General features: G+C 38.7%; 2 protein-coding genes and 3 non-coding genes across 14 annotated transcripts; 4 read left to right on the top strand and 1 right to left on the bottom strand.

Annotated features, from left to right (window-relative positions):
* Window positions 1-10,210: 10,210 nt before the first annotated feature.
* Window positions 10,211-12,902, bottom strand: LOC124195689 (pseudouridine-5'-phosphatase-like). 7 transcript variants are annotated; one of them, XM_046590225.1, is made up of 7 exons: window positions 12,800-12,902; window positions 12,508-12,669; window positions 11,637-11,858; window positions 11,160-11,381; window positions 10,674-10,909; window positions 10,419-10,610; window positions 10,211-10,362 (listed from the first exon to the last, which is right to left on the bottom strand). In XM_046590225.1, exons 2-6 carry the CDS (start codon window positions 12,563-12,565, stop codon window positions 10,434-10,436), a joined length of 915 nt encoding a protein of 304 aa, XP_046446181.1. In that variant the 5' UTR covers window positions 12,566-12,669; window positions 12,800-12,902; the 3' UTR covers window positions 10,211-10,362; window positions 10,419-10,433. The 7 variants fall into 7 exon arrangements, with proteins under 7 accessions (XP_046446181.1, XP_046446179.1, XP_046446180.1 ...); XM_046590223.1 differs by having other exon boundaries at window positions 10,211-10,610; XM_046590224.1 differs by having other exon boundaries at window positions 10,211-10,610; window positions 12,744-12,843.
* Window positions 12,903-13,338: 436 nt separating this feature from the next.
* Trnai-uau lies at window positions 13,339-13,458 on the top strand. Its single transcript has 2 exons — window positions 13,339-13,376; window positions 13,423-13,458. It is a non-coding gene; the product is annotated as a tRNA-Ile (tRNA).
* Window positions 13,459-13,758: 300 nt separating this feature from the next.
* Trnai-uau lies at window positions 13,759-13,872 on the top strand. The gene is made up of 2 exons: window positions 13,759-13,796; window positions 13,837-13,872. It is a non-coding gene; the product is annotated as a tRNA-Ile (tRNA).
* A 592-nt stretch (window positions 13,873-14,464) lies between these two features.
* Window positions 14,465-18,628, top strand: LOC124195687 (MFS-type transporter SLC18B1-like). Of its 4 annotated transcripts, none has more exons than XR_006875361.1 (11): window positions 14,465-14,936; window positions 15,011-15,047; window positions 15,108-15,206; window positions 15,281-15,465; window positions 15,531-15,585; window positions 15,655-15,905; window positions 15,978-16,171; window positions 16,236-16,331; window positions 16,399-16,473; window positions 16,550-17,800; window positions 18,422-18,628. XR_006875361.1 is itself a non-coding variant. In XM_046590222.1 (10 exons), exons 1-10 carry the CDS (start codon window positions 14,574-14,576, stop codon window positions 16,863-16,865), a joined length of 1,671 nt encoding a protein of 556 aa, XP_046446178.1. In that variant the 5' UTR covers window positions 14,465-14,573; the 3' UTR covers window positions 16,866-18,628. The 4 variants fall into 4 exon arrangements, 1 of the variants encoding a protein (XP_046446178.1); XR_006875359.1 differs by having other exon boundaries at window positions 17,980-18,628; XR_006875360.1 differs by having other exon boundaries at window positions 16,550-18,251; window positions 18,317-18,628.
* A 296-nt stretch (window positions 18,629-18,924) lies between these two features.
* On the top strand, window positions 18,925-19,053 carry Trnai-uau. The gene is made up of 2 exons: window positions 18,925-18,962; window positions 19,018-19,053. It is a non-coding gene; the product is annotated as a tRNA-Ile (tRNA).
* Window positions 19,054-19,136: the final 83 nt, after the last annotated feature.

Genomic DNA, 19,136 nt, shown 5'->3' with positions numbered 1-19,136 from the left:
AAAAAAAGAATTTCTCTCTCTCTCTCGTCTATGGTTCGGTCAAGAAACCAAAAATTCACGATGCCATATATACAGAAAAATGTTATTCACGCATATAGTCGTCGGCTGGCCATAAGATCTATGTGAGGTGTAGTACGTATACACTAGACTGTGCCCGCAATCTATCGATGACGATCACGCGCATGAGGGGGGTGGGGATAGAGAAAGGTGCATTAAATAATGCATCATATAGACTTTGTCTATATACTATACTATACTACCTTTAGTCAAACTAACACAACAAAAAAGAAAAACCAGCCGAACTTTTAATAAATTCCAAAGGCGGCCTGTTTTTTTCTTTCTTTTCTTTTCTTTTTTTTTAGATCCCGAACGAACGCTCAAATTTTATGCGATGAACGCGGGACTATGGGAGAGAAAGAGAGGGGTGGTGGTTGTGTGTGTGTGGAACCCGCTTATTGCCGAGAGAGAGAGATACCCCCGCGTTTGGACGAGTCTATAATAGTATAATATTTTGTTTCGAAACCCGCATCGTTAGATTATATTTGGGACTGGAGCTAGCTTTTTTCCTGCGCTCGGCACACACATATGTAGGATGTTGTATAACCCTAGGCTCTCTGGTCGAGATATGTGCGCCGTGTGTCTTGTACGTACACTTTTCCCCCCTCTCTCTCTGTCTCTCCTTCTCCACCCTTTTGTTTTCTTATCTTTTTCCCATTTTTGAAAGGGAGTAATAATAGCCCACCTTTTTATTTTTTCTCTTTTCCTTCTTTCTTTCTTTCGTTCGTTCGTCTTTTATTTTTTCTTCCAAGGTGGGTGGAACGAACGCGAGAAAAAAAAGAAATTTCGTTCACGAAATTATACAACCGCTCACGCCGAGTTTGGGGGGGATTTTATCCTTTTCGGTGAAAAAAAAGAAGAATGTTAATTCATCACCATACACTATGTGCGTCGTAGGTATACACACATCTACGACGTAGGCTATATAGTTAGAACGTTCAAAAGGGGGCCGGCCGTGATATCGTGATGCCTGTTATACATTTTCTCTCTCTCGTTTGTAATTTTAACCGACAAATGACGTCGCGCATAGACGAGTCTGAAAAAACATCGTCCCCCTTCGTCTGCTGGGTGTGTACGTGTGTGTCTATAGTACAAAATAGGAAGAAGAAAATGTTTTCGGGGTTCTTCTTTCGTAACCGACCGGACTTTGTCCTCCCCCCCCCTATACACTCCCCCTTTTGCGGGAGCGTGAAAAACTCTATCACAAATACCCCCTCTTTTTCTTTTGCTGAATGCACGCGTGAGCTCCTGAAAGATACACGCACAAAGTCTCGTTTGATTTATTCAAAAGAATTTGTTTTTTTGTTTATCTTTTTTTTTTAAATGAAATTCGTCCAATTTAGGCAAATATTATATAAAAAAAAAAAAATAGAAGAGCTGCACGCGCGCGAAAATATTTGATGACCATCGGGAGCAGTTGAATTTGGCGCCGCTGACAAAGTCAAAAAAAGTTCTTTTTTTTTTTCTTTTGGCGCGCGGGAGAGAGGATCATTTCGTCACAGCAAAGTGACTTCATTTCGAATTCAAATCGCTGGCGTTTGGCTTTTTTGGGCTGCCACTTTTTTCTTTCTTTTTTCCTTTAACGGTTTTTTTTCGGGATTTTTCGGGAGAAAAATAATTCCAAATAAAAAAAAATCGTCCGACTCGTTTGACTCGATTCCAGCTGACGTGCATTCGACCTCAAAACGAAGAAGATTATTTATTTATTTTAAAAAGAACATTTTTAGATTGCATTTGCTGCTGTTGTTGTTGTTGTTATTCACCCCGTTCGTCTTTCTTTCGACCCGAATTCTTGTTTGTCTCCTTATATTTCCCCTTTATGATTATGATTATGATTATTATTATTACTACTACTACGACTACTTTTTCTGGGTTCTCTTATACACATTATATATCTTTTTTTCGCTTGGTTTTCTTCTTCTTCTTCGCCTTCGCCTTCGTTCGTTCGTTCGCTTCTTCTGGGAAACGGAGAGAATCAGCCCAAAGGCGTTGTTGTTGTTGTTGTTGTTGTCTTCCAAAGTCCCGCAGCTCAGACAGCACATCCCCCCCATCCATCCCATGTCGTATGTGTGAGTATATATATATACGTGGGATGATGTAATTTGTTATCTTCTGAATGAGTTTTGATACGAGGAATGTAAAAGTGGTTAGGGGCGAATGAATGGCGTCTCCTTCTTCTTCTTCTTCTTCTTCTTCTCCTTTTTCGTCCCTTCCCGCTCTTTAAACTCATTAACGGGGAACGCGATGCATTTTCGGGATAAAATAAAAAACAAGAAACGAAAGGGTTTCCAAAAGAACACACCAGCAAGAGAGAGAGAGAGAGAGAGAGGCCTGGGGCGTTTTAAACGTTCCGAGCCAGGACACTCTAGCCCGAACGTGAAGCGGTGAAGGTCATCGTGCGTGAACGCATCCAAAAAGAAAAAAAAAGGAAAAAAAAAACAGCCCCAAAACTTCCATCGGTTGGTTCGTTCGTTCCTTTTTTTTCTCTCTCTCTCTCCTTCTCTTTTTTTTTCTCCCGAACGAACATAACGAAGGGAAAATGGAGAATACAAGGAGAAGGGGAGAGAGAGGGTTTGGCCTCGTCTCACTCTCCCATCAGACCACACACACAAGAAAAAGAAAAAATAGAAAAACTAAATTCTATTTATTTTTTAAAAAACACCCAAAAATGTGTGTGTACGAGCTGGAGCTAGAGAGAGAGAGAGAGCGGGGTGTGTCGACGAACTCTCTCTGAATATGTTTAGGCCTTAAAAAGATTTATTTGGAAAGAGAGAGAGAGAGAGAGAGAGAAACTAGAGACGAGAGGGAGAAGAAATCCCAAAATTCCTTTTTAAAAATTTTTTTAAGCTTTGGCCTGTTTCTTTTTTTTTCTCCCGAACTCCCGAAGTTACAACAGCAGCAGACGTGGGGTCGTGTAGACTAGCTAGAGAGAGTATCCCGGGCCTTTTTTAACGCGCCCTAGCGTTTGCTGCTGCTGCTCGGTCGCTTTGCTGGTGATATAACATGGGAGAAAGAGACGGGACGAAAACGAATTGGGCGGCGGGTATTTATTTCTATTCTCGACGCGCGCTCTCATTCCAATCTCGCCCTAGAAAACAACAACAAAAAATATCCTATATCTTGTTTTCGTCGGTTGGCCTGTAACTTTTCGTGATGGGGAGAGAAGCTCTGCCGGACCCTATACTATATACTGCGATGTAACGGGCGGGAGAACTATAGATATTCTATTCGGGTTAGATTTTTTCGAGGGGGAATTTGAACAAAAAAAAAACACAAAATGCGCAGGAAAGAAATGACTCTCGATTGTGTGTGTACGAAAATTTGGTATAGTTTTTTTTTGTTTTTCTTCAGTTTTATGCCCCCGCAAGACCCAGCGTGTCCGGGAAATTCGACAGCACAAAATAAAAACATGCCACGCTACGACGTTCTTATCGGTGCGGTTGCGCTGCGCACTACACACACAGCACAAGAGAAAACGGAGACCTCCCCAACCCATGAGAATGAGAAAAAAATAAAAAATCTAACCCAACAAAAAAATAAAAGGAAAAGAATTTTTTTTTTCCTAACCTCCCCCTTTCCGCCCTCCTTCCACCCCCCACTCCCGCGTGAAAAATGTTTATTTAGGACTCGGCCGCGCTAGCGAGATAGAAACCGGCCGCTGAGTGGCATCTAGCGGACTCTTTTTCAAGCAACCAAAACAAAAAACCAGAGAGATAATAATTCAATCAGAAAAATAATTGAATTAAATGAAAAGATATATGCTGCGGATGAATTGGCCTGACGTACTAATTAACAATATCGGGTGCCAGTTACGCATGTACAAGCCGTCAGAAATTAAAACGACATTGGAGCACGGCATGGAAGTGTGTGTGAGAGCCTTGACTCTATCCAAAAAATTGTACACGGAATGTAACAGAGTGCAAAGATAAAAGTAAAGAAAGGCTAACTCGTGATTACGCTGCGCTGCTCAAACACAATAGCTAATCATCTCTCTGTGTGTGTGTTTGTGTGTACTATATAGTAGCCTATATGCTGTACACAATGTCGTTGCGAAGCAATAGTAATCCTCGCTTGATTGTTGCTTGGGAAACCATCAACAAGCCCCCGGAGATTTCCCGACTTGTTTGTGTTACGATACACATATTTTTATTATGATCCAATAATACGTGTATATACGTATTTTTGTGTTAATTTCTGGGGGGTTATATAGTAAAAAGTCTGCTGTTTTGAATTTAAAAATGAATTCCTTTGTCGGTCACGAAAGAACGGGCGGGAATGAGGAATTGGAAATAAGAAGAAGAAAAAAGTTGTCCTTGTGTAATGTGTAGAACAACATTTCCATACGTCGTTATTTCTCTTGATTCTTCTCGGCTCGCTCCGTTTTAAACAAATATGTTTACGTATGGATGGAGTCACCAAAATGTCGTCAACAGGTTTTGTTTTTATTTCGAAGGAATTAAAATAAAAGGAGAAAAATTTGGATTGCGCGACTGCGTTGTATATAGAGAGGAGGATTGATAAGAAGAAGAAGAACTACCACCACCAATTCGAATTGGGCGAAAGAATTTGTGTGACCCGGGGCGTATTGATGTTATTAAGGCCGGTTAGTTGAGCTGGGGTTTCTTTTTTTTCACAAATATCCCGGCTCGAAAACAAAAATATTATAAAGCTGCCACCACCACCGAGCAATTCCCGAAATTTACATATTCTGATACACACACACACACACACTGTGGGTAAATATATATATCTAAAAAACCGTAGAAATTGTTTTGGCTGAAGAGAGACGAAAGAAATACAGAGAAACGCAACCCTTCCATCATTGTCATCATCAAACAGGTTCTTTTTCTCTCTCTCTCTTTTCTTTTACACCAGTGTCATGCATATATATGTAGAAATAAGGTTTGTTTCTTCTTCTTCTTCTGGAATGAAATGGCATTATTTCTCTCGTCTTGATGATGTCCCGCGCGGAATAACGGTGAACTCGCACGGCCTCTCCGACAAGTCCCGAACTTCTTTTTCTTTTCTGATTCAACGATTTCATTATTCCACGGGTTTTTCTTTCTTTTTATTTCAAAAAATACTTAGCTACTATTAAGGATTTGATGGTGTAACAGTCGCAGAGTGTATAAGGTGTAAACGTCGCCCTCATTTATAAATGCTGAGGATATATGGAGCGGTTGGTGTTATTTAATATTCAACTGTGTCAAACTAAACTCAGCATAGCGCGACCTGATAAACGAATTTTCGAATGTCTCGATGTTTTCTAGAACTGGAATTGTTCACGTACACTTCGATTGATACGGCTGGGTCAATGCGATGCTGGATGGCCATCGCCTCCCTCTTTTTTCCGCCATGACTATTCATCGATTATGTTAAGTTTCGCATTGGGATGGAATCTGACAAAACACACGAAACCTGTCCCGATAGCCAACTGAAAGTGGCATTGAACAAGCATCCAGGGTCAGCCTTCACCTGCGTCTAACAAAACTTGGTCGTAACAATTATACAAAGACGCAATTCACGCAATTTGACTGGCACCGGCTGGAACCACAGCAGCAGCAGCAGCAGCGCACCTGAGAAATTTTGTAGGAATCTCTCGAGAATGTCGTCGTCGGAGAAGAATTTAAAACTTTCGGGTGGACTAATAAAGTGTTACTGTTAATATTATGTACGTACATCTGTATCTGGCTTTTAAACGAGAGCGGGCAAATTTGAGCGACGTTCTTTTCTTTTCACGGTGTTTATTATTTCACAGAGTTTAGGTTACGTACTCGATCGGTTATCTACTGGTGGCTTGCGTGATGTTTCACGCTTTTTGATAATGAGCAGTCTTAATCATCTGTTAGTGTGTCCACTCACACTGAACAATCACGTTCAGGTGTACTTAAACACCTTATGCAAGAGATACAGTAAGCGTTGCTTCATTAGTATGACTATCTAATTTGAAGCAGTTATAGCAGTTGATTTTTGCATTAGTATTTCGAGAGAGTCGCGAATGAATCTGCGTTAACGTGATTAAGACTTGAAGATCTTAAGATTGAGTTTTTCATTCGCCAATCAACCAATCTTAGACAATAAAGTCGTGATCGTGGCAAATGCTGAAGAAGACGGAATTCTTCTCAGTCTCCGACTCCAATGCTTAAATTTAAAAAAATAAATGAGACCAAAATATAAATATATAGAATCAGTATCATTAGTTGACAATATAAAAATGTCATACAGGAATATATCTACTATTTATATAACTCAATCAACAAACAAGTAAAAGTTATACAAAGTAAAAAAAACGCTCTTTTAAGTTCATTTATTAAAAAAGATGTCAGCAGCGTCAAAAGCTAAAAGACCATGACGTGATGACGTTAAAAGTATTCCGCGGCAAACGAAACCGGATGTATATTTCAAACTGGCACTCATTGGCCCGTTAGTCAATTGTTAAAACAGAAAAATTGCAAAGAAAGCTCTTTCATCTCTCAAATGAAATAAAGAAGAGGATCGTAAACTGTGTATGTCGTGAGATCAAATTAAAATTTAACAACACGACACGCACTTAATCCATCAAAGTCATTGCAGTTCTAATTGGATCTGGAGATAAGTCAAAAGTTTCTTTCCGCGTTGTCAAAGGTGCGTAATGCGTATGCATTAGCCAAGTAAACGTGATTTCGCAAAAAAATGTTTTTGTTTGACAATGAACTTTGAATCAATTCTCGTGGCGATTTAACATGTGATTACATGTTCATAATAAAGTTAACAATTCTCTATTTGAGACTAGTTCAAGTATGACTTGATTGCCACTGATATTTACCGAACTAACAATTAGAAAGATACATTTGAAATTCAATTGCAGTTGCAGTATCATAGCCCGCTGAAGTGAACACGAATCATCAATATATATAAATTTTCGTATTGAAATTGCTGTCCATTCTTCTTGAAGAAGGAAAGACAAGCCGAAATTTAAAATTGTGCTTCGTGAACGGGCTTGATTAACGATCATGACCACCTTGAAACTTCAAGTCAATTAAAAATAGTCGTAAGGTTCTATGAGAATTGGTATAGTAAGCATCGTTGCATGCTTTTACTGCATCGAGATATTGTGGAAATAAACTTGTAATTTATGGTTTCGAGTTGTTCATCAAATGTTTAACCCTGTTCACTTGAAGGAAAAATTTATAACACCTTTACATGCAGGCCGATCGATGCAAATCCCCAAAAAGTTGCACGAATACAATTAGTGTTGATTAAAATAAACTATTGATTGATCAATACGACTAGGACATATAAATAAATATTGTAGCAGACACCGAGCCCATATAACGCAACCAAATATTTTTGTTTTACAATGAACTTTGAATGAAATCTCGTGGCGATTCACAATGTGATCGCATGTTCACAATTAAGTTAACAAACTTTCTAGTTGGGACTAGTTCAAGTATGACTCGGTTGCCACTGCGCTATATCCACCAGTTAAATAGATATATAGGATTGAATTTCTGTTGTGTTGCGTGTCAACTGTGACCCGCTCTTCATGTGAGACACTTGAACAATCTCTGTTAAGCTTATCCTCATATCCTCATATGAAGAGCAAAGTAAAGACGAGAGATGTGGAGTGGTTGGAGAGAATTTAGGAACATTGGTGATCGAAGCAATGATGTATGCTAATAATGCATCGAAACGTTTCAGAAAACTTATCTTGTAAATTATGATTTTGAGTAGTTCATTAAATGCATAACCTTGTTCACTTGAGAGAAAATTTATAACAGCAGGCCGATCCATGGAAATCCCCCTAAAGATGTACGAATACATTAATGTTGATTAAAATATACTAACGATTGATTACGTCTAAGACATATAAGTAAATATTGTAGCAGACACTCAAACCCATGAATTTACCGAGTAAACGTGATGACGCAACCAAATGTTTTTTTTTTGTTTTACAATGAACTTTGAATGAAATTTCGTGGTTATGCGAATTATGATCACATGTTCTATTTTAAGGTAACAACTCACTGGATGAGATCATTTCAAGTATCATTAGGTTACTACTGTTTTTTATCGACCAAGACTACAGAAATATGGAGTTGATATTCTTCTTCTTCACTAGTACTTAAAATCATCCCGCTCTAAGGGAATTGTGGATACAAATTGATGCCCAGTGGCTAACAAATGATGTATTTCATGTTGGACAGCAGAGGCATTAGAGCGGGCCCGATATTTAGCAATAAAAACTTATTGTCAAATCAAATTTTAGCAGGTGAAGGAAATCCAGTGCAGTGGTGGACATAGCAAGATATTATCTGTTGCTTCAACATAATACATTACAAATCTAAACTGGGATTTAAAGTTTCGAGTTGTTCATCTAATGCTTAACCCTGTTCACGTAAAGGAAAAATATATAAGACCTTCAATTGCAGGCCGATCGATGCAAATCCAAAATAGACATGAGAATAAATTCATGTTGATTAATATTTATTGATTGATAAATACGACTAAGATATCAAATTAAATATTGTAGTGTCGGACACTCAAACCCAATTGTTTATAAGGACTTTTAAGTAAAGGTTTAAAAACAAATGTAATAATTTTTAAAAGAATTGTTTATTGATTTATTGTTTCCAACTGACAGAAATTGAATTTTTACTCATTGACAAAGCAACATCCCTTCCTCCTCCAGCCACTTTCTCTTTGGGGTTCCGGCAACTTCTTCTTCTAAACCGGAGTCTCAACAGCGTTCAGTTTCTCCATTTTCAACTTTTTCTTTTCTTGAGCTTTTCTAACTCGCTCCGCCTTTGAACCATATCCTGGCGTATTCACAGGCGGGAGTTTCCCCGCTTCTTTCTCCCTCTGCTTTTTCGTGACTCCAATCACGTTCGGTTTACGACGAGGTTTCACTAGTTGCATCATTTCAAGGTATGACTTCAGGTAGTCTGACGAAGAAACGCCGTCCACTATGTCACTTTCATCCTGCAAATTCACCGATTTTCGAACTTGTGGTATGTCGACTGTGTTGGATTTGCTCTTTGTAACAGCATCAGGCCCGTTTGATATTTGTGTGACTGCATCCGGTTTCGGGTAGGTTTGTGATTGAGCATTAACTCCAGTAGAATCTTCGACGCCATCGGACTGTTCCGGCTCTCTTTCAGGCTGTTCATCAACACCTTTCACTTCTGGCTTATTCGGTCCGTGAAAAATTGGGTCTACCACCGAGTGCCACATACGACTTGCTAATCCTGGATGAGTGCCCACCTTTTGGGTAGTATTGGTCGTTGGTTCAGCGGTCTCTGAAACGGGCAAGAGACTCTCAGTGATCACTTCTGCCTTGACAGGTTCTTCGTCATCGTCCGTTTTGTTTGGATGCAAAATTGGGTCAACTATCGAGTGGAAAATGCGACTGACTAATCCGGGATGTGATTCTTCCTTTTTAGCTCTCTGGCGGCTCTTTTGGCTAGGAAGTTCCGGTCGGAAAGGCTCTTTGTAGTGTTGACGCGGAACAGGTCTGGCCCGGAAAGGTTTTGGTTTAAAATCGTCCAGGTTCTTTTTGGTTCCGGGGAGTGGCTTGATGACATTGTCCTTCCCCGTCGGCACTTTGGTCGAGAAATTCCAATCGTTTGGATGGTTGATCCGGTTCAGAGCTAGTGTTGGTCGGATGATTTCATGTTTGGGAATCACGGCCGTGATTGAAGTGGATCGAAAGCCACGATATCCAAATCCCGTTTTTGGTGGTACGAGAACAACGTCCTCTGTTGGGAGCGTGCGAGGTAGAGGAAGCTTTTCAATTGCAGAATTTGAATTCATCTTCGGTTTCGTAAATGCAGACGAAAGAGTGTATGTTAGGTGTGTTCAGGGACCTCTACATATAACCTGCGAGCCCCAACGGAAATTATGCATCACCTAAAGACACCATTTTTTCTCACTTTTAAAAATATTTCTTTACTAAAATTGTATTAACTAGCAATAATATTGAATTTCGCTATTTAAACCACATTATTCAATCATATTTGACCCAATAAATTAAATAAAACTTTAATTTATTTGAAAAAAAGGGAACCAATTCCTAGGAATCTGCTCTCGCCGAAAGGGCTTATTGCGCAACACGTTGGATTTTCTCTACAAACCTGTAATACTTGAATTTAGGTGGGGAAATGCGTACAAATAATAACAGGCTTTAATAGACGTGTATTTGTGAAGTCACACGAAAAACTAAAATGAAAGTTAGAGCACGCTTGCAGTTGCACACAAAAAAGGGTGGAAAAAATGACGCGTGAGACCCATAACCCTGTCGTGCGGTTGACGTGACAGTTTGCACCTCTTCAATAATAAAAGAGACCAGATAGTAAATTGCCAAATACTAACAGTAAACCTAGTTTCGTTTTAATTTTTTAGTCAAAGGCAGGTAAACCGAAAAGTTCCGGTTTGAATTCCTCCAGCGATTTGAGTACAAGAGTGGCTTCTTGAGTCAAGAGCGGATCCATGCGAGGATCGGGAACCATCACTACTTGCATTCCGGCAGCTCGTGCGGCTTTCACTCCGTTCGGGGCATCCTCAAACACTAGGCACTGTTGGATTCGTAATGAAATGTCATTCAAATCAATTTGTCGAAGAATGATAGGATGAATTACCTTTGACGGATGAGGAGCGGGTTCGGGAAATCGAGAAGCGCAAATCAGGAAAATATCAGGAGCTGGTTTGCCGGCCTTCACTTCCGGATCTGAGCTGCCAGTCACAATGTGCTTGAACAGCTGAAAAACACCTCCGTGGTGAGTGGTTTTCAGTTTGAAATTTTCGCGGCTGCTGCTCGTGGCAACTGCGATGTGCACTCCTTTCGAGTGCAAGTGGCGCAACAGACGCTCGGCACCTGTTGGTCGTAAAGAAAGATGATGAAATCGGAGGGAATAAAGCAGTCGGGAGCTGAATGCATGAAAACAAATGGAAAAATAAATTGATAAGAAGTCAAACTCAAACACTGAAATAAAAACAAAACAGATGAGATGAGAAAAATAAAAAAAAACGAATGAACGGAAATGGGTCGCGCTCCAAAATGTCCCTCACACGGACTGTTCGATGTGTCTGTGATGAATTCGATGATGTTCTTGTCATGCAGGTACCTGGCATCAAGTTGGCACTCGGAAAGAGCCTAACGTTGACGGGCCCGACTTCCGCCAAGTATTCTTCAGCCGTTATGGGAAGCTGCAGTTCTTTGACGACTAGAGCAGCTAAATCTGCCGATACTAGTCCCATTTGGCGAACTTTGAGCTCCCAGGTGAAGGCCTTGCCTCCATGTCGGTCGGATACCTCTTGAATGGCCCGTGAGTAAATCTCCTCCGAATCTAATTGGAAGCGGGAGGCGCCAGGGCGTTAAGTACCAGGATGCACACACGACAAGAATTATTCACAGACCGATGACTCTTCGTTAAAAAACGTCAGCATCACCATCGTACTAGCTTCGTGTGAGGAAGAGGGGATGAAATTATAAATCCTACGAAAGGGAAGTGCGGTCGTGCATCCGCCGACGGAAAATCACGGGTAGGGAAATAAGGGAATACTCAAGGCAATGGGCCATGACTAGGACCCTCTCAGCTGACCTGGTAAGAATTTACAAGAAGGAAACATCTGCGACATAATTTTCTGCGACGAAGACATGTACTCCTCAGGCTCGATTGGAAGATCTAAAGTTTCAACGATGGCGACTGCAGCTTCTCTCCCCATCATCCCCATTAGCCGACTTTTCATCTCCCATGTAAAAATCTTACCTCCGTATCGATCGGCAATCTGCTGTATGGTGATCGTGTACAAAGTTTCTGTATCTAATGTGTAACAAATACAATCAGGAACATGAAATCTATGTGAATGTTTTCGAGATTACAGATTCCGCAGCAGGTTGTCATCTGAAACTTAATAGTTTTACCCATAAATTAAATCTTCAAAAGGTAGGAAACTAGATTTCAGTGCTTGAGTTTGGTTCTGGGTTAAAACGAAGGCTGACCTGGTAGCAGCTTGCAAGTGGGAAATAACTTGCAGAGGAGTTCTCCAGTGGATTGCAAATACTCATCAGGAGTCATGGGAAGTTCCATTTTTTCAACTAAGGCAACGGCTACATCCCTTCCAATAAACCCCATAACTGTGGTCTTTATATCCCAGGTGTAATCCTTGCCATGCTTACTCACAATCTCTTGGGTTGCTATCGTGTACAGGTCTTCTGTGTCTATAATCACATTGGAACTGTAGCACAAAAAGTTGTGAATCAGGGGAGCATCCAAACGGATGCCCCATTAAGAGATGATCAAGCTGAATAACTCTTCAACAAAGATGATTTCAAGATGCTCAGTCACCAGGCAAAAAAGTTAGACTATCTTACTAATAAGGACAAATTTTTTTACTATTACAATATGGTTTTTCTAAGAGCTTTTATAAGATACTATGAATGTGTAATAACTAATCAGCTGGGCATATTACCTAGTAATAAGCCATCCATATCGAAAAGGACGTGAGTTACTGGTTCAAACTGTTCCATTTTTTTTCCGTCCACGATAGGAATCCACTAATAGGAAATGAAAGGTTTATAGTTGGTATCCTCTTCGTCTTGGGACTAGCCGGCTTTTGTAACGCTTGAAAAACCTATAGAAATCAACAAAAATGATTAATATTAAGGATAAAACAATCACTACTTTCATAGCAATTTATTTACTGACAATGACTATCTTCGACTGACTAATTCAAAGATTAGTATTATATAATACTATATTACCAAACTACGCTGACACATAGGCACGTAAAGTAAAGGGTTCAGAGGGTTTTGATTTTGTTTGTGTCAACTCAATGTCAAACCAAGAGCATTTCGTCTGGTATAGAACGAGCTATACACCTCTCAAGTTGACCGCTAGATGACATGTATGTAAGGGAGCGAATTACAGGTTTATTCAAAGTAAGAAGTAAAGAAAGAACATTATGAGTGTTGTATCGGAGATGAACACTTGATATTTTGCATAATGTATAAAGGAAATCTTCTTCTATATAATTGTCGCAAAATTCTGGAATGCTTTCCCAGAGTGTAGAGAAATATTACTATATTATTAGAGAAACTTTGCGGTAATAGAGATTTAAAACATGAAACGCAAAGTTGCGCTGTTATGTTAATCACGGATCAGACTGCCCTACAAATAACCTATGCAAATTACACCTAAAGTATTCAAATCACTAGAAAGGTTGATATGCTGGCCTAGAATAATTTAAGAATTCCTTTTTCTATGTTTTTTGTTTAATATGTTTCTCTTTCTATTTGCGACATCTCCAGTGGCGCAGTTGGTTAGCGCATGGTACTTATAAGACAGTAACTGAATGTGCAAAAATGTCAATAACAGCATTAAAGATATGCCGAGGTCGCGAGTTCGAGCCTCGCCTGGAGAAAGATATTTTTATTTACACTAGGAATATTTTAGAATTTTAACTGTCCATTGTCTCAGTTACTGGTGCATTACTAATCGATACACATAACCAGAAAAAAAATATTATCGCACAGAATAATGACGTATGAAGCAAAGCCGTATAAAAATATGCGAGAGCAAAAGACGGGCGATAAACACTTTATTTACTAACCTACACCATCATGATATAAAAGGGCATCCCCTAAGAGATGAGAGAACAATGAAAAGCTATAATTGTTTTGAGCGTGGCATATTAAATCAGCAGCTAAATTTGATTATGTCATCTCCAGTGGCGCAGTTGGTTAGCGCATGGTACTTATATGACAGTAACTTAGCGTGAATATCATGTAACATAGAAGTAATGCCGAGGTCGCGAGTTCGATCCTCGCCTGGAGAAGTCTGAAATATATTGATAAACTACTCCTGTGACAATTTTCATTTCATTATTGTATGAAGAAGATCAAAGGAGAAAGGGAGAAACCATACACCATTTTCTGAACCCAGTAAGAGGTTTACATGAATAATCTAAATTCACTGAAAATGTTATTATTGTTACAGTAATACAGTTAGATTAATATACACCACAGAAAATTAGAAAATCTGATAACTAGTTCATCTGTTTAGCAATGTTTTTGTTTAGTAGAAGTATAACATCGCAATCGGTCTAATAATCGTCCAGATAGAAACCACGTATCAACTAGTATCGAGACGATAGTCCCAGATCCGCATCCGCCCACTGCTAAAGTGCTAAGGCGTTTCGAAAAATAGAACAACAAAAAAAAAAAAAAACAGTAACGATGCCAACGTCGAACAGTTAATGTATTTTTTGTAGTTATGAAACCATTTTTTCATTTCGATAAGTAATATTTGTAAAGATTCATCGTTGAATTTAATTATTTGTAAACATCGACGATCGACCCATAAAATCAATCGATCGAAAATCCCGCCCAACCCCTTGACAACGAAGAGTTTCATGGTATGTCCGCTCTGGCGCTAGTGTCTACTGACGGGCTGTTTACCTTAAATCCATCTTCAGGGCCATGGGTGAAAACACTACCGCAAAATTCAAATACAGTGCAAGAGTGGAATCAGTAGCTGATGGTTCGAACAAGTTCACCTCACCGTGTGTTTGCGACAATGAGTGATTCAATTGTTGTTTCACCAGTAGGAAGCATAGATGGTACAGACACTACAGATCATGCTTTCCTTGATTATCGTCCATCGGCAAAACTGATTACACAAGCAGCTAGGTGCATGTCGGTGTCAGTTCTCAATGACAAACGATTGGAGCACTCTGATGAAGAAGTTATACAGTTGAGGAACAAATTCCTGATTCTTACTAAAAATAGAGCAATTTTTAAGCAGCTAGAACGAAATCAAAAATGGACACTTGCAATCATATGTATTGTCTACTTTGTTTGTTTCTGTACAATTTCTATGCTTTCTACGTTCTTTTATGAGGTATTACTTTTATAGTTTTAGTTACATGTTACTATTATTAACATAAATTTCCCATTATTCATTCAAAATTCAAGATAGCCATTTTGCATAATATCTCAACCAGCACCTATGGTAATACGGTTAAGACATGTTACATAACAACTCACAGTAATTTAATCAATACATTTTTAGGTCTTATTTTCAGTATTCATCCTGCTGTGGTATTTTGTACATCTCCAATTTTTGGTCATATTACACCATCTATAGGACCAAAATTTATGTTTACGACAGGTAAGTATAAGTTGTAAGTAAATTGAGAGACCAACTGTGTAAAATCTAATTTTTTTAAAATAAACAAATAACAGGTGTATTCCTCTGTGGAAGCTGTAATCTCTTATTTGGAACCCTTGAACATGTTCAGGATGACACACAATTTACAATCCTGTGCTTTGTTGTAAGAGGATTGGGAGCTGTTGGGGCTTCAGCTTTCTCTACAGCTGGGGCCACCTATGTTGCAAATTTATTTCCAGATAAAATTAGTGTAATTATGGTATGTATATACTGTGACATTATTATACTTTAAAGGATCTTATTCATGTTAAATTAATGATGCAGGGAATTTTGGAAACTTTCATTGGCCTAGGGTTTTCCATTGGGCCTCTACTGGGTGGTAAGGATTGAACAAATTATTATGTAATCAGAAGTAAAGATCACTTTAATTATGCTATTTTCCTTAAAGGATCCTTATTCACATTGGGAGGATTACAACTTCCTTTCTATATCATGGGTTCAGTAATGCTACTGATCTTACCATTCAGCATTTTCTGTCTTCCCGAAACAAATCACGTTTATTCCAAAGGAAATCTTGGAACTAAAGTCTTGGCCATCATATTCAAAATACCAGCTGTTTTCATCATTTGCGTAGTGGTGGCTGTATCTTCAAGTGCCTGGAGTGTTTTAGAACCGACCTTGGTCATTCACATGGAACAGGTATAAAGTTGCTTGTCTTTTTAGCAATAGAACGCACAAATTATCTTACATTCCTTATTCCTTTTTTTTCAGTTTAAATTGGGCCCGATGCAGCTGGGTCTTCTGTTCCTGATTACTTCAGTCAGTTCTGCCATTTCAAGTCCTTTTTGGGGCTGGTTAGTAAGCAAGTACAACCACGGAACTTTGATGATGATTATCGGGTTGTCTGTCACAGCAGTTGGCTTACTCCTACTTGGTCCTTCTCCAATTTTACCACACATGCCAAAGTATTTGAATACTGTAGACTTTAATTCCCGTTTCGAAAAATTAATCGATTTCATTTCTCCGTAGTGTGTTATGGCTCAACATTGTATCCCTTGTTCTGATTGGAACATTTGTGGCATTGGCTTATGTACCCACATATCAAGCTTTACTTGAACACGCAGTGTAATTTTTTTTTAACAACCGAAAATGTCAACTTACGTCATACTGATCTCGTTTAATTTCTATCCAGGCAAGTAGGTTGTGAAACGGAAATGAGTACATACAGCATCATTGCCGGTCTGTGGGCGTCAATGTACTCATTAGGGTAAGAAAATAATGATAGATATTTAATGCATAAAAATTATGTCATTCTAAAACTTTGTTTTCATTTATACGGAAAGGGAGGTTTTAGGCCCATGTATTGGCAGTATTCTAGTCGATGTGTATAGCTTTCCTCTGGCGATAACAGCTATCGGATTACTGAATTTTGCAGTCGCTCTCATATTGCTGTTTTACGTGGCATTTTCCGCCTCTCGTACGAAAAATAATCCTCCTCTTTCCAAGTCACCACTTTTGATATCGGAAGACGATGCATCCAGCAATTCCAACATAACGCAAGTTGGAAAGACCGCTTCAATTACGATTGGTATCAATGGCGAACGTGAACGACTTATTCAAGACGCAGAGTCGACTCAAGCATACGGAACAACTTGCTAATATTTTTCAGATAATTTCGTGTTACAGTTTAGACTCATTTTGCCTTAATATGCTAACGACAAAATTTATGAGAGCCAAATAATGTTCAATAAGTCTGTAAAAATGTTAAATGGATGTTAAATTTCTGGTCCGAATTTCTACTGAAGATAGTTTTAATCTTTGTCAGCCTTAGGTATATTTTTGTGTATGGTGTATGTCAATTGTGCATTTGTTAACTCCTCGCCTTCTTGCTGGATAACATGTAGTCGATTAAAAAGCATATAATTGTGTTTCTTTAATTTTTTTATCAAGGACACATCGAGGAACACCCGCAATCTGTTGGTTTAGAAGAATTAGAAATTTAAAAGAAGAAATCGTTGGTGGTTAAGCATACAAAGCAGGAAAGAGTATTCTGCCTTGTCCATTTGATCGGGTTTTAATTCCGCCGTATAGTTTTCATAATCCTTTCACAATTTGGCACGTGTTTCTATAACACTTATTTAGCTCAGAATGCAAAGGGTGCAATATCCTACGCTGTAAAATACTGAATTTAAAATTTTATTCTTTAAAATTGCTAAACGTATTCATGCCCACAAAATTCTTAACTTATTTGCTGCTGTCCGTTTTCAGAATCAAGTTTTACTACGCTGCCTCAATATAAAAACTAGTTGACGATGAACACGCAAGTTTTTCCAGCAAAAAAAAACTTCTCCTTTACTATTTCAATCTTTTTTAGATGCTAGAACGTGCGTGAAACTTTCACTTCACTCCAAAATATCCGAAACAAAAAATAGCCTCGGCACTGTACTCAAAGACCTTCCCCCCTCAGGGTTTGACTCTATAGCACCATTCCTTAGTATATATAAGACGGCAAAGTCCTTGATCATCGCAGTCGCTACTCACAAGCTTTGGACACCGGCAGGCTGGCCCACACAATCTCTGGACTATATATTCAGGTGAACTTTAATTTATTATGTTGCTAGTTTCTATTGGTATGTAACGTAAACGACGTTCATTAGAGAGACTGAAAAATATCGAGATTTCTTCATATTTGTGAGATTAAGCCTTATGTTACATTATAACCGTGCTGGTCATTCTATGTCTACGTGTTTTCTACTCCCTCGTTCCCAAATAGGTCATCGTCATCGTTTGACTGATAAGGACTTGGATAACGAGTTTCATTTTTTTGGAAAAGATTTGTCGGTTGCTACTTTTCTGTGGTTTTGACTGGTGATTCAATCCATTTTTCTTGCGTGTCGATATTCTAGTGGTTAATTTGACTACAGTTTACATTACTATAATTGCTCACAAATTTAATTTTTAAATGCGCTAACATTGATTGATAGTAATTATCAAATTTAGATTTTCTCGTTAATGAGACTAGAATAGATTACTTCACGAATTTGGGTGAGTAAAATCATTATGTGCTGTATGATTACATGGAGAGAAAGCTGAAACTTCTTGTTTCCAAGGGCAACCTAAAATAACTGATGAATTCATTCTGAAATTGGAATACATTCCAACAGGTATGGGATAAGTGTATTGACATGTAATTATTTTCTCCGATTTCAATTTAGATCCTCACAATTCCCGCGCTGTTGGTGATTCTGAAATGAATCGGTGACTGGCGACTGCACTACGTTTTTATTAATTACAGTACTGCAGTCGCCAGTCACTGAATCCTGTTTATGACATTCAGCTTCTTCACTTAATTATACCTCCTAATTTTTTTGTTGTCTACCGAAATAAAAGTAAAAGGACAATAAACGAGAGATGTAAAATGCTAATCAGTGTGTTGTTACCTTGTGTTATTTCTTGGGTTTCTTATAGTTATGAATGTTCAATCATAAATTTCTAAGGTAAATCAACTTCTATGACCTAATGGATAAGGAACCGGCCTCCTAAGCCGGGAACTGCAGATTTGAGTCCCGCAAGAAGTAGGTAGCTATCAAGTAACGAGGCGGAAAAGAAACGAAGTAGTGATACAATTCAAGTAATGTTATCGTGGCATAAACTGCCAACGGGAACAATCGACCAAAGTTAATTAACACAGGATTGTATACATTATCGCATAAAATCATCTCCAGTGGCGCAGTTGGTTAGCGCATGGTACTTATACGACAGTAGCTACGTGTGAAACTAAACTAATAATATGAACATAAAAATAAAAGTAATGCCGAGGTCGCGAGTTCGAGCCTCGCCTGGAGAATTTAATACATTTTACTTAATTTCAATTGTTATCATTCTCGGATTCTTCATTTGAGTAATATTACCTCCAAACGAAGTGCCGAA

Source organism: Daphnia pulex, chromosome 6, assembly GCF_021134715.1.
Source record: "Daphnia pulex isolate KAP4 chromosome 6, ASM2113471v1".
NCBI lineage: Eukaryota > Metazoa > Arthropoda > Branchiopoda > Diplostraca > Daphniidae > Daphnia > Daphnia pulex.
The sequence above is the reverse complement of the archived record's forward strand: the minus strand, read 5'-3'. Positions and strand labels throughout refer to the sequence as shown.